Here is a 14,960-nt window from a genome sequence, read left to right as displayed (position 1 = left end):
CAAAGAGTTCAATCTTTGTGTCATCAGACCTGAGAATTTTGTTTCTTGTGGTCTGAGAGTCCTTCGGGTGCCTTTTGGCAAACTCCAGGCGGACTGCCATGTGCCTTTTACGAAGGAGTGGCTTCCCTCTGGTCACTCTGCCATACAGGCCTGATATGTAGATTGCTGCAGAGATGATTGTCCTTCTGGAAGGTTCTCCTCTTCATAGAGGAATGCTGGAGCTCTGACAGAGTGACCATTGGGTTCTTGGTCACCTCCCTGACTAAGGCCCTTCTCCCCCGATCGCTCAATTTAGATGGGCGACCAGCTCTAGAACGAGTCCTGGTGTATCTGAACTTCTTCCATTTACTGATGATGGAGGCCACTATGCACACTGGGACCTTCAAAGCAGCAGAAATATTTCTGTATTTCTGGAAATTGCACCAACCCCCCCAAATGAAGCTTATGCAACACATGATTAGAATGTGTACAAATGACATTCTTTTCTGATGAAACATTGAAAACTGGACACATTCTGATCATGTCGATGTCGACCGTACATGCCTAATGTCATTTTTCTTTTTTCCCAGCTCCCGCTGTCGGTAACATGCCGTAGAAAAGTGAAAGAGATTCTCTCCTTTGAGATAACAAGGAATTTTTTTTCTTCAATACTAATACTGACCTGGAGGTGCAGGATTACCCTTTGGTCCCATCGGTCCAGTTTCACCAGCTGCTCCTGCAAGCATAGCCAAAGGAAAAAAAAAAAAAAATTGTGTCTTAGACATACACCAAAAGTTTACACCCAAAATAAAAAGGTAATATATATGCATCTGATATATTCTAGGTTTTTACATGTATTTACATACCTTTTGGGCCAAAGTCACCGCTGTCACCTTTTGCCCCAACTAAGCCAGGAAGGCCTGCAATCAGAGCACAGAGGACACAAGAAGACATGACAAAAGTAAAATTAATAAATAACAAAAAATAAATAAATACATAAATACAGCCATATCTGAATTTCAGTCAATCTTTTCTGAAAAAATAAAAAGCTAATTTCTTTCAAATTCACTAAAAAGCAAAGCTTATAAATTCTGCTATGTGTTTGTGAAACAGACAGTAAATGTCTCATGTCTTCAAAGATTTTTCACTTTTAATCAATGGAGCCCAAAGCATGGAGACAATTGCCACTGGCTCATCTTTACATAGGAAATGAAATTAGCAAGTGACTGAAATGACTGTAAATCTTGTTCATGCTGCTGTTATTTCAGTGATGGCACAATTAGAGCTTCAGTGGTGATACTGGGATGTCACTATGATCAATATCCCAACTCTTACCTGGGGCCCCAGTGTCTCCTTTCTCTCCCTTGATACCTGGTCCTTGATCCCCTGGCAGCCCCGTTTCACCTATGGGGACATCATACACACACGTAACCATGCTAATCCAACATTTGGTAGTGGACATAATGTCCTGTAGTGGGCATAATGTGCTGTAGTGGGTATAATGTGCTGTAGTGGGCATAATGTCCTATAATGGGCATAATGTGCTGTAGTGGGCATAATGTGCTGTAGTGGGCATAATGTCCTGTAGTCAATCAATCAATCAATCAGTTTTATTTATATAGCACCAAATCACAACAAACAGTTGCCCCAAGGCGCTTTATACTGTAAGGCAAAAGCCATACAATAATTACAGAAAAACCCCAACGGTCAAAACGACCCCCTGTGAGTAAGCACTTGCCTTCAGCAATGTGCTGTAGTGGGCATAATGTGCTGTAGTGGGCATAATGTGCTGTAGTGGGCATAATGTCCTGTAATGGGCATAATGTTCTGTAGTGGGCATAATGTGCTGTAGTGGGCATAATGTGCTGTAGTGGGCATAATGTCCTATAATGGGCATAATGTGCTGTAGTGGGCATAATGTCCTATAATGGGCATAATGTTCTGTAGTGGGCATAATGTGCTGTAGTGGGCATAATGTGCTGTAGTGGGCATAATGTCCTATAATGGGCATAATGCCCTGTAGTGGGCATAATGTGCTGTAGAGGGCACAATGTCCTGTAGTGGGCATAATGTCCTGTAGTCAATCAATCAATCAATCAATCAGTTTTATTTATATAGCGCCAAATCACAACAAACAGTTGCCCCAAGGCGCTTTATATTGTAAGGCAAAAGCCATACAATAATTACAGAAAAACCCCAACGGTCAAAACGACCCCCTGTGAGCAAGCACTTGCCTTCAGTAATGTGCTGTAGTGGGCATAATGTCCTGTAATGGGCATAATGTCCTGTAGTGGGCATAATGTGCTGTATTGGGTATTATGTCCTGTAATCAGTATAATATAGTGTAATTCTCCCCCCCCCAACCCATCTTTTGTAAAGACTGTGTAACTGTTAGAATGGCCCAAACAGTGGGTCACACCTTTGATTTTGGTCTGGTTGAAGTTTCGTTTTCTGTTTTTCCTTACCTCTGTCGCTTGTGTGTTTGCTCAGAGGGGTTGGTAAGGTGAGACCTTACCCGTGCGAAGCACCTTGAGGCAGTGTTATTGTGATTAGGAGCTGTACAAATAGAATGAACTGAATTGTAATGGGTACAAAGTCCTGTAATGGGTAGCAGAGCAGGTAGCTGTGTGGCTAAGGAGCTGCCCTCCCATTATGTAGACTTAGGTTTGAATCCCACTCATGCTGCCTGTCTGTGTCCATGGACCAGACATTTAATCTACAGTAGTGTTCAGAATAATAGTAGTGCTATGTGACTTAAAAGATTAATCCAGGTTTTGAGTATATTTCTTATTGTTACATGGGAAACAAGCTACCAGTAGATTCAGTAGATTCTCACAAATCCAACAAGACCAAGCATTCATGATATGCACACTCGTAAGGCTATGAAATTGGGCTATTAGTAAAAAACGTAGAAAAGGGGGTGTTCACAATAATAGTAGTGTGGCATTCAGTCAGTGAGTTCGTCAATTTTGTGGAACAAACAGGTGTGAATCAGGTGTCCCCTATTTAAGGATGAAGCCAGCACCTGTTGAACATGCTTTTCTCTTTGAAAGCCTGAGGAAAATGGGACGTTCGAGACATTGTTCAGAAGAACAGCATAGTTTGATTAAAAAGTTGATTGGAGAGGGGAAAACTTACACACAGGTGCAAAAAATCATAGGCTGTTTATCTACAATGATCTCCAATGCTTTAAAGTGGACAAAAACCCAGAGATGTATGGAAGAAAATGGAAAACAACCATCAAAATGGATAGAAGAATAACCAGAATGGCAAAGGCTCACCCATTGATCAGCTCCAGGATGATCAAAGACAGTCTGGAGTTACCTGTAAGTGCTGTGACAGTTAGAAGATGCCTGTGTGAAGCTAATTTCTTTGCAAGACTCACCTGCAAAGTCCCTCTGTTAAATAAAAGACGTGCAGAAGAGGTTACAATTTGCCAAAAAACACATCAACTGGTCTAAAGAGAAATGGAGGAATATTTTGTGGACTGGTGAGAGTAAAATTGATCTCTTTGGGTCCAAGGGCCGCAGACAGTTTGTGAGACAACCCCCAAACTCTGAATTCAAGCCACATTTCACAGTGAAGACAGTGAAGCATGGTGGTGCAAGCATCATGATATGGGCATGTTTCTCCTACTATGGTGTTGGGCCTATATATCGCATACCAGGTATCATGGATCAGTTTGGATATGTCAGAATACTTGAAGCGGTCATGTTGCCTTATGCTGAAGAAGACATGCCCTTGAAATGGGTGTTTCAACAAGACAATGACCCCAAACACACTAGTAAATGAGCAAAATCTTGGTTCCAACCCAACAAAATTAATGCCTTGCAGATGTGAAGAAATCATGAAAAACTGTGGTTATACAACTAAATACCAGTTTAGTAATTCACAGGATTGCTAAAAAAGCAGTTTGAACATAATAGTTTTGAGTTTGCAGCGTCAACAGCAGATGCTACTATTATTGTGAACACCCCCTTTTCTATTTTTTTTTTTTTTTACTAAAAGCCCAATTTCATAGCCTTAAGAGTGTGAATATCATGAATGCTTGGTCTTGTTGGATTTGTGAGAATCTACTGGTACCTTGTTTCCCATGTAACAATAAGAAATATACTCAAAACCTGGATTAATCTTTTTAGGCACTACTATTATTCTGAACACTACTGTACATTGTCTTGTTGTGATCTTTGCAGAATTAATGGATGCTATTATTGTAGCACTTGAGAAGCTGAGTGAGGAATGGAAATCTCTGAATTTGTGATGTTGCAGGTGCACGGTGGCTGTAGAGTGTATTGATTTTAATTTCATCAAGCATCTTTACATGTGGCAGGCAGTGTACACCACCTGTGTGAAAAGTGTCACAGACACATGTCAGTCACTGGTGCTGCATGCATCTCTGCAGCTTACAGACTGTTTTTCATACGCGGTAAGTGATACACACCAAAAACAGACAGAGAATCTGTCAGCAGTCATATTAATGTCATATAGCAACATTAAGTGATTCATATCTTTTACTGTATTTGGTTTGAACAAATACATTTTCTGGTCTTCCCTTTTAAAAACACTCCTCAGTGAATCTCAAAAAGAACTCTATGACGCACAGGATCCCGATTGCAAAGATAATCTAAACAAGCATGATCTGAGAGCACAATGTCTCCGCTGGCAAATGCTGCTTTGGTACAAATGCTTCCTACATTCTTATAACATTTCAAGGTATGTGATAATATTATTTTGTCAACACACATCAGCTATTTGTACTTTTAGCAAAAACTGTAACATGACCTAATTGTAGTGAAGAATTTCATCCATAAATTAAGAGAAAGATTTCTTGCTAATGAATCACAGGATAGAATAATATTTATATATCAAACAACAGTATAATATGCATATAATTAGCATATGTCAAGGACTTGTACCAATTGTCAGGATATTCATCATAAATATGTGAGTTGATTTCAGAATGCAGGCACCAACTCATGAAACTGGCAGTCTAGATTTGCTAATCAAGGGCCACAACTCTGGTCAAATGGGCCCAACTCAAACAATATGATAATATGCATATTACCAACCTACAACAAGGACTTGTACCAGGTTTCACAAAATTTCTCCTAAAAGTGTGAGAGGAATTGATTTCAGAACGCTTATACCAGGGCTGTGAAATGAAAACTGTGAAATCAGAAAAAAATCCAAAAAATCCAACTTAATTATACAACATTCAAATCATTTTGTCCCAGTTAGAGCTCATAATTTCTGAGAATATACATGCCATGAATGCAGCATTACATCATTACATCAGCAGCTTTTCTGCTGTATTTCTTTTGCAGCACTTCTCAAACTTTCTCTATCATTTGTCTTTGATAATGTCTTTCCCCCACAGTCTTGATCTTCTGTGAAGTAACTGTTTTTAGAAGTAACTTTACAAGTCAGTAATCAGTTTGTTTTTGTGTGTCTGTCTTTAGTAAAACAGCATGTGCAGCTGAGCATACCAGCTAAAAGCACTTCTCTCGAATGTACACAAGCTGAACACATTATATTATGTAAAATTGAAAATATAAATATATAAATGCATATAAACTACCCATCTGAACTAGTAGCTTTTCCTTTTTCTACCCCGCTGGGCCAAGGCCTGAGGGGGGATTATGTTGTGACAATTTCCATCTGTCTGTCCGTCCAAAATAGGGTATAACAGGGCTGTGAAAACTCCGCGGATCTGAGGAATTCCATGGATTTTATCATGGGGGTGGGGGGGGGGGGGTGTTAGTGTTGTACTCTGTAATTGTGATCGTCACTGAATTTTTAAAATGCCTATCGCAAAGCGTTTCCTTTTTTTTACGACATTGTGCAAGTTTTATAAGTCTGTGGACACTGATCTGTGTGTTACAGATACAAATTTGTGTCCTCGGATCCGCAGAACTTCATGGAGGAAAATTGGAACTCAAAGCGTAGCTGTTACGACAGTTGTCGTAAAGCGGGACTGGTTGGTTGATATGGCGATGCTGTGTGGCTCCTGTAAGATGCTTAAGCTAAATGTAGCATGTGGACATCACAAGCTTTTAAAAGTTTTAAAAGAAGAATTTTGCAGCATGTCTGTGTCACGGAGCAGCATCAGACAGAGGGAAGATGGCGAGAAAGACGGTTTGAAAAAGTTTGATAGGACAAGAATCCGTGGAATTGTCGCTGGCTTCATAAACACACCAAAAAGATAAACGGGAAAAGCAAACTGTGCCATCAGGAAACATGGTAAGAATTTTTCTCTCCCTGGAAAATAAACATTGTGATGTTCAAACAGGATTTTAGACAAGATTATGTGACTCTTTTTTTATTATTATTAATCTAGACTTTCTTTCATTGGAAAAAAGACATTGTGGCTTTGAATGGATTTACATGAATTTACACAAGAATGTAAATTAGTTTTTATTAATGTAAAAAAGACACTGGATTTACAGGAATTCACACAATATGTGACTTTTTTACTATAAGGTATGTTATTGACATTTTACCATGATTTTCAAAATATTCTACAAGCTTTAGCTGTGGTTGTTGAAATGCTTTAACAGTCTTTTCAGTCCTCATGAATTTCATGTAGTTTAACTGTTCTGAGTTAATGCATAATTTGGTTTACAATTAAAAGGAAAATCATACCAGGTCCTACTTCCATGTTATACGAGGTCTGTTAGAAAAATATCTGACCTTTTTATTTTTTGCAAAAACCTGATGGATTTGAATCACGTGTGCTTGCATGAGCCAACCTTGAACCTTCGTGCGCATGCGTGAATTTTTTCACACCTGTCTGTTGCGTCATTTGCTGGTAAGCAGCCTTTGTGTGAGGATGGGTGGAGTCTCTCATCGGATTTTCTTTGCAAGGAAAATGGCGGAACGAATGGAGCAGCGCGACTGCATCAAATTTTGCCAGAAACTGGGTGACAGCCAGGTGGAAACCATTCGGATTATTAAGACGGCTTTCTGTGACGATCCTATGGGCATCACACAGATTAAGGAGCGGTGCATCCGGTTTAAAGACGGCCGCACAACGGTGGAGAGCGAGCCACACGCCGGGCGGCCATCAACATGCTGAAATGACCAGATCATTTCCAAAGTGAACGCTGTGGTGATGCAGGACCGTCGTGTGACTGTCCGAGAAATTGTGGAAAAGGTGGACATCAGCACTTTTTCGGCACATTCCACTGTGACAGAAGATTTGGCCATGAAAAGAGTTGCAGCGAAATTCATGCTGATGGCTTCGGCATGAAGCTGCCGACGGAGCAAAAGCACCTCCGTGTTGAAGCCTCACAGGACATGCTGTGACATGCTCACCTCTTCCACAATTTCTCAGATAGTCACACGACTGAAAAGCCACTGAAAGCCGTCTGAATTTTCCGAATGGTGGAAGAGGTGGGCATCATTTTTCGGAGTCCAGCATGTCCTGTTTTTGCTCACTAGACATAACATCTACATACATATATCCATTTTCCTCATCTTTTCAGATTCTTGCTAAACTGTGCTGAGCTAGGTGTCATGCAAGTATGTGGGTTATATGTGTTGTGTCAGCAACATGTGGCTGATGAGCAACATGAAATAGGGAAGTAAAACTGATTTATTTCATAATTTCATTCTATTCACGGCAATAAATTGTAAACAAAAACAATGAAGAGTGCAAAGCAAATTATCATCTGCATATGGATAAAAATGAATGTCACTTTTGGAAAAAAAAAAAAAATCTGCATATTAATGAATTATTTTTGTCTGAAATTTTATGCCTGTTGAATTAATCCTGCATGAAGAAATAGATTTTAAGAACAGACTATGAGCATTGTTTCAATTATTGGTAAATATACACTGAAATACATTAAATGTGGACATAACAGCAAATATTTTTATAATAGTATTTTAAAGGGCACAAACAAATTAAAATGTGTGAAATACCAAGTGTTCCAATAGTTTTGAAGGGCACTAGTACATAAGTGGGTGTATTTCATTTAACCTAATGTCAACTGACAGTGTTTGATAAATGCAATATAGGGAAGCGTGACTGACCCAGTGTGTTTGCTGAATATAGTATCTAAATAGCTGGGTTGTGAGAAGCTTCCTTCATTTTTCAGCAGATTCACTGAGGATATAGTACCATTTGTGTTAACATTTTCTTATTATTATCATTTTTATTCTTGTGTTTATTTAAAATTATAAGACACAAATATAAATAGAAGATCCATTATGGAGCCGTTATTGTAGCAAAACTATTTGCAAGTGAATACTTTTGCTACAATAAAGGGCTCATAATCCATCCATGTTCCTGGTCTCCGAAAGACAGAAAAATGATGCCCTAAAACCCAATCAATGAATGTATTTTGAGGGCCCAGCCACGCTTAAAATGGTAGGGGTGACCGATATCATTGGTGATTGCGCACCCTGGTGGTGGGAAGTTGTATAGCCACGGAGGCACACGGACGTACAAATCGCTGCACAATGCACACATTTGTGGATCTTCCGTGGCAGGAGTGTAGCAAAAGCCCCATTAAGAACACATTCAATCTAGTTGCCTGATTTTTGCAGACACACTGATACACACATACAATTTTTTTTTACACATTTTACACATTTGTGGATCTAGTTACACACACACAGATTGACGTACACATTTGCAAAGACTTTTGCTACAATAATGGCCCCATACGTGACTATAAATAAACACATATGTGTATAACACATCATCAATGGGCCCTTACCCTTTGGTCCAGGTTCTCCAGTTTCTCCACGTGGGCCTAAAACATGAAGAAAGAATTAAATTTCTTCCTGGAGCTTCAGAGCCAAGATGTGTTTGCATTTCTGAGTTATACTTTAAGTTCCTCAACAAACAAAACTCACTGTGATGTTACACACTTAAGCACACAAATGTCATGTTCAAATGTCTAATATTTGGAAGCCCAGTTTTGTCTGCATGTCACAGATTATTTTTCACTCAGATTGTCACTTCTGGTGGATGCTGACGTGCCCTACAGCAGCATCTCTGAGCGCACATGAGGCAGTATTTTCTGCTGCTACACCGTTTTGTGATTTAAGCTGTCAGACATTTTTAGAAAAATAAATAAAATTAATAAATAAATAAATGTAGCTCAGTCAAACCATTCACAGTGTTTCCAAACAAGCAAAATGAAACTGACCAGCAGGTCCTGGTTCTCCTTTAATGCCAATGTCACCTTTTGACCCCGGAGGACCCACAACACCACTGTCACCTAGAACAAAGTGTGTTATTCAGAGACAATATATTGTGCAGTTTAATACAACTACAAAAATCCTATAATATATAATAATGCAGGTCATTCAGGTTTGACAGAACATTTTGTAATTCTGAAATTCTAGCAGAGGACTGACGAGGAGAGAAAACATGACATATGCAATAAAATTAAAATATTTCTACCACAAACCTTTTGATATTACTGCACACAAGAAAAGGGAGTTATTTTGGCTGCTACCATTTGTTCAGAGTCACCGCAGTGGATCTGGTATAGATCTACCTGTTGATTTGGCACATTTTACAGAGGGTGGCCTACCAGACTCAACAGCACATGTACAAGGACAATGGGTCAGAACTGGGCATAGATTTTACAACTCCTCAGGCCTGATTTACTAAGAGTCCATATAACAACTACTAAATAGCATGGGCATTGTAAAAATTTTGCAGATTATGTTGATGAACATTTTGTGAGTGATTTACTAAGAAAAATGTGAAAATGACAGCAGGTGGTAACATGACATAGACAACAAAATATAAATTTAATTTAATCATCTTCTTGCAGGTATGCGCAAAATAAATGGTAAATGGCCTTCATTTATGCAGCACTTTTCCATCTGAATTATAAGGTCAAAGCATTTTAAATTGATGCCTCGCATTCCCCCTATTCACACACACACACACACACACACACACACACACACACACACACACACACACACACACACACACACACACACACACACACACACACACACACACACACACTGATGTCAAGGTGCTGCCATACAAGGTGCTCACTACACACCAGGAGCAACTTGGAGAATAAGGACCTTGCCCAATGGCCCTTAGTGATTTTCCAGGTCGACGGGGGTTTGAACTGAGGATCCTCTGGTCTCAAACCAACCACATATTCACCAAACCACCACCACCTCCCCGATTAAAATAACATAAATGCACACATTTTAACTCAAAATGTTATTTATTGAGCAAATCTAAATCAAATGTGCCTTCAAAATGATGTGTCTGCTACTCCACAAGCGGTGCAACATGTCGGGCACAAGCCCAGATTCAGCACCGCTGCCATGGAAATTTTCCTTCCGAATAAAAGATAATTTAGGTTTTTGTTCATTTAAGTCCTTGGTTCTGAAGCTCTGTTACAGTACATAGGTTCGTGGTACACCATGAATCTCTGAGCTATATATATTATTTTAATATTTTTTAATAAAAGTGAAATAAGTGGTCCATCACTGAGCATTGGAAAGCAGCCTTTTCACCTTTCACTGGCCCATGAGTGAGTTGTGATTGTTTTAATGTTGTACAGTTGTTAATAACCGCCCTTATTGAGTGTTGTAATGGTGTACAGTTGTTAATAACCTCCCTTATTGAGTGTTTTAATGGGGTACAGTTGTTAATAACCTCCTTTATTGAGTGTTGTAATGGTGTACAGTTGTTAATAACCGCCCTTATTGAGTGTTTTAATGGGGTACAGTTGTTAATAACCGCCCTTATTGAGTGTTGTAATGTTGTACAGTTGTTAATAACCGCCCTTATTGAGTGTTGTAATGGTGTACAGTTGTTAATAACCTGCCTTATTGAGTGTTTTAATGGTGTACAGTTGTTAATAACCTCCCTTATTGAGTGTTTTAATGTTGTACAGTTGTTAATAACCGCCCTTATTGAGTGTTGTAATGGTGTACAGTTGTTAATAACCTCCCTTATTGAGTGTTTTAATGGGGTACAGTTGTTAATAACCTCCTTTATTGAGTGTTTTAACAGGGTGCAGTTGTTAATAACCTCCCTTACTGAGTGTTTTAATGGGGTACAGTTGTTAATAACCTCCTTTATTGAGTGTTTTAACGGGGTGCAGTTGTTAATTACCTCCCTTACTGAGTGTTTTAATGGGGTACAGTTGTTAATAACCTCCCTTATTGAGTGTTTTAATAGTGTACAGTTGTTAATAACCTCCCTTATTGAGTGTTTTAATGCCATGCAGTTGTTAATAACCTCCCTTATTGAGTGTTTTAATGCCATGCAGTTGTTAATAACCTCCCTTATTGAGTGTTTTAATAGTGTACAGTTGTTAATAACCTCCCTTATTGAGTGTTTTAATGCCATGCAGTTGTTAATAACCTCCCTTATTGAGTGTTTTAAATGGTGTACAGTTGTTAATAACCTCCCTTAGTGAGTGTTTTAATGGTGTACAGTTGTTAATAGCCTCCCTTATTGAGTGTTTTAATGGTGTACAGTTGTTAATAACCGCCCTTATTGAGTGTTGTAATGTTGTACAGTTGTTAATAACCGCCCTTATTGAGTGTTGTAATGGTGTACAGTTGTTAATAACCTGCCTTATTGAGTGTTTTAATGGTGTACAGTTGTTAATAACCTCCCTTATTGAGTGTTTTAATGTTGTACAGTTGTTAATAACCGCCCTTATTGAGTGTTGTAATGGTGTACAGTTGTTAATAACCTCCCTTATTGAGTGTTTTAATGGGGTACAGTTGTTAATAACCTCCTTTATTGAGTGTTTTAACAGGGTGCAGTTGTTAATAACCTCCCTTACTGAGTGTTTTAATGGGGTACAGTTGTTAATAACCTCCTTTATTGAGTGTTTTAACGGGGTGCAGTTGTTAATTACCTCCCTTACTGAGTGTTTTAATGGGGTACAGTTGTTAATAACCTCCCTTATTGAGTGTTTTAATAGTGTACAGTTGTTAATAACCTCCCTTATTGAGTGTTTTAATGCCATGCAGTTGTTAATAACCTCCCTTATTGAGTGTTTTAATGCCATGCAGTTGTTAATAACCTCCCTTATTGAGTGTTTTAATAGTGTACAGTTGTTAATAACCTCCCTTATTGAGTGTTTTAATGCCATGCAGTTGTTAATAACCTCCCTTATTGAGTGTTTTAAATGGTGTACAGTTGTTAATAACCTCCCTTAGTGAGTGTTTTAATGGTGTACAGTTGTTAATAGCCTCCCTTATTGAGTGTTTTAATGGTGTACAGTTGTTAACAACCTCCCTTATTGAGTGTTTTAATAGTGTACAGTTGTTAATAACCTCCCTTATTGAGTGTTTTAATGGTGTACAGTTGTTAATAACCTCCCTTATTGAGTGTTTTAATAGTGTACAGTTGTTTATAACCTCCCTTATTGAGCATTTTAATGGTGTACAGTTGTTAATAACCTCCCTTATTGAGTGTTTTAATAGTGTACAGTTGTTAATAACCTCCCTTATTGAGTGTTTTAATGGTGTACAGTTGTTAATAACCTCCCTTAGTGAGTGTTTTAATGGTGTACAGTTGTTAATAACCTCCCTTAGTGAGTGTTTTAATGGTGTACAGTTGTTAATAACCTCCCTTATTGAGTGTTTTAATAGTGTACAGTTGTTAATAACCTCCCTTACTGAGTGTTTTAATGGTGTACAGTTGTTAATAACCTCCCTTATCGAGTGTTTTAATAGTGTACAGTTGTTAATAACCTCCCTTATTTAGTGTTTTAATAGTGTACAGTTGTTAATAACCTCCCTTATTTAGTGTTTTAATAGTGTACAGTTGTTAATAACCTCCCTTACTGAGTGTTTAATGGTGTACAGTTGTTAATAACCTCCTTTACTGCGTGCTTTAATGCCGTGCAGTTGTTAATAACCTGATATGATGGATTTTTCCAGTCATGTACAGTTGTGGATCTGGATGACAGTCAACAATAAATTGTATTAGGAATGAAACTGTATATATTATAAGTAGTTAAATTAAATAGATTATATAAAGCGGCTACAGACTGGTGACCTTTAAGATATTTTCTTCATGTTCACATAACTGGAGAGGAGGTGACATAGAATGAGAATGAAATAGATCAGTGTACGTTTTATTTGTAGGTGGAGCTGTCCGTGGCACAGGTGCTGGAACAGCAGTTTCTGGTGTGTGTGTGTCTGCAATCCACACTGGGTGGGTTAGCACCCTGCTTTCAAATGTGCAAAATGCAAACGCTCTCACATTGCCCTGAAATTGCTTTCTGTCATGACAAATTGCATTGCATGTGCTAACATAACCTATTTGCATGTTCGGCACCCTGTATTTTACACACTTATAGGTATGCTTCAGATTGCATATTCATTTAAGGACAATACATGTTATTTTGTTTATTTGAAAGACACAATCCTCAGTGAGTGCTGTGAGTAGATCAGGTTGCACATTTGTTTTGGGGTGATATGGAGCTTTCACACCTTTTGAATACATGCACCCTTAGAGCCTGATGAGAGGTAAAGCTGAAACTAAAACGGACATTCATCTATCATCTACACATGAAGAGATGAAGACTCCAAATTTGGAACCCCTACTTGCTCCATGTGGCATGCCCTCTTAAGTGATCTACACAAACTGGTCATACGTTAGTTCAACTATTAGTCATCGCATCAAGCTGTCTGTGGTTGTAGTGCAAATGACAAATTCATAGAATGTTAAGCGGTTTTGTTTGGTTGTACTTGTTTCCTGGGTTGACCTACTGGCAAACATCTGCAGTGGACTTGCAGGGCAATTTTTCGACTTCAGTGAAAGTCCGTCCCTAATAGAGCTTTCATACAGGAAATGTCAGTACATTGACTAAGTGGCGAGCGGATGTGAAAGAACGGCTCCAAACCATCCATCCTGGTTCTCATCGGCTGTCTGACAAGAGATGACAGGTCATCAACGCCGCGATCATCGCCAGACCTGCAGTTGACTGCTAATGTGTCCTGCGCGCAGACACACACACACCTTTGTTGAACAATCAGAGTTAAGTGACCTTTTTTTTTACACGGAGAAACATTTTCTGAAGAAAACCGTTTGCAAAACCAGGAGAGAAATTCATTCCAAACTCCAGCCCTTGCTGTAATCAGAATGTGGATACTGATGAGAGGATTTTGAAGACAAACGGCAGGCACACATCGTGTGCATGCATCATGTGCATGCCATAATGAAAAACAAAATGTAACTGTAACTGTTGTGTTCGGAATTTTTTTTTTAACATTGAATTTAAAAACTGTGTTCAGATGGAGCCACAACTTGTCACTATGTGCATGTTGTTCTATGGTGTGTTGCATATTATTCAAAAACAGGTGGTTTTCTGTTTCATTACGGAGTGCAGCACCTGTAGCTCTTCCACACTGTGTTCCCAGACAGAAAGACAGACAGACAGCACGCTGTGCCCCAGACAGAAGGAAAACAAACGACTGACACAGAGTGCAGCTATGTGACATTAAAAAAATACACTGCACCTCTTCATTTCCTCGTACAAATGCAAACACACTGTTAAGTGACCGGTGCAAGTCCACATGTCGGGCGTGATGCATCAATGAGAACATGTTTCTCAACATTTTCCCAATAATTGTCCAATGGAAAGACAAATGATTCTATAGATTATAGCCAACTTTACTGATTGTGATAATAATAAAGGTTATTTCTGAACTCATATTTCATAAATACTGTGACTAAAGAAACCTACTAAAATGGTGAGCTATTGTCATTTCTGGGTGGAGTTTTTGTGTTCTCCCCATGTTCGTGTGGGTTCCCTCCAGGTGCTCCATCTTCGTCCCACTTCAAAAGACATGCAGGTGAGATGGACTGGAAACTTTAAATTGATTGTAGGTGCAAGTGACAGTGTGAATGTGTTTGTCCATCAATATGTCCTTGTGATAAATTAGCACCCTTGTCCAGGGTGCGCCCACCTCTCATCCTATGACTCCTGGGACAGTTTTGTTTTTTGTTTGTTTTTAGT

At 38.9% G+C, this 14,960-nt stretch overlaps 1 protein-coding gene across 2 annotated transcripts in view; it reads right to left on the bottom strand.

Moving 5' to 3' along the window:
* The window catches only part of marco (macrophage receptor with collagenous structure), a 29,909-nt gene that overhangs the window by 3,320 nt on the left and 11,629 nt on the right, over positions 1 to 14,960 (bottom strand). Inside the window, exons 6-10 of one of the 2 annotated variants that reach the window (XM_034186995.1) lie at positions 9,138 to 9,209; positions 8,703 to 8,738; positions 1,315 to 1,383; positions 846 to 899; positions 662 to 715 (exon numbers count right to left, since the gene is read on the bottom strand). In XM_034186995.1, coding sequence (XP_034042886.1) covers positions 662 to 715; positions 846 to 899; positions 1,315 to 1,383; positions 8,703 to 8,738; positions 9,138 to 9,209 — 285 coding nt within the window. The remainder of the gene's footprint in view (positions 1 to 661; positions 716 to 845; positions 900 to 1,314; positions 1,384 to 8,702; positions 8,739 to 9,137; positions 9,210 to 14,960) is intronic. The other variant, XM_034186994.1, reaches the window with a different exon arrangement.

Source organism: Thalassophryne amazonica, chromosome 14, assembly GCF_902500255.1.
Source record: "Thalassophryne amazonica chromosome 14, fThaAma1.1, whole genome shotgun sequence".
Classification (NCBI taxonomy): Eukaryota; Metazoa; Chordata; class Actinopteri; order Batrachoidiformes; family Batrachoididae; genus Thalassophryne; species Thalassophryne amazonica.
Note: the sequence above shows the minus strand (reverse complement) of the source record. Positions and strands in the feature narration are given on the sequence as shown.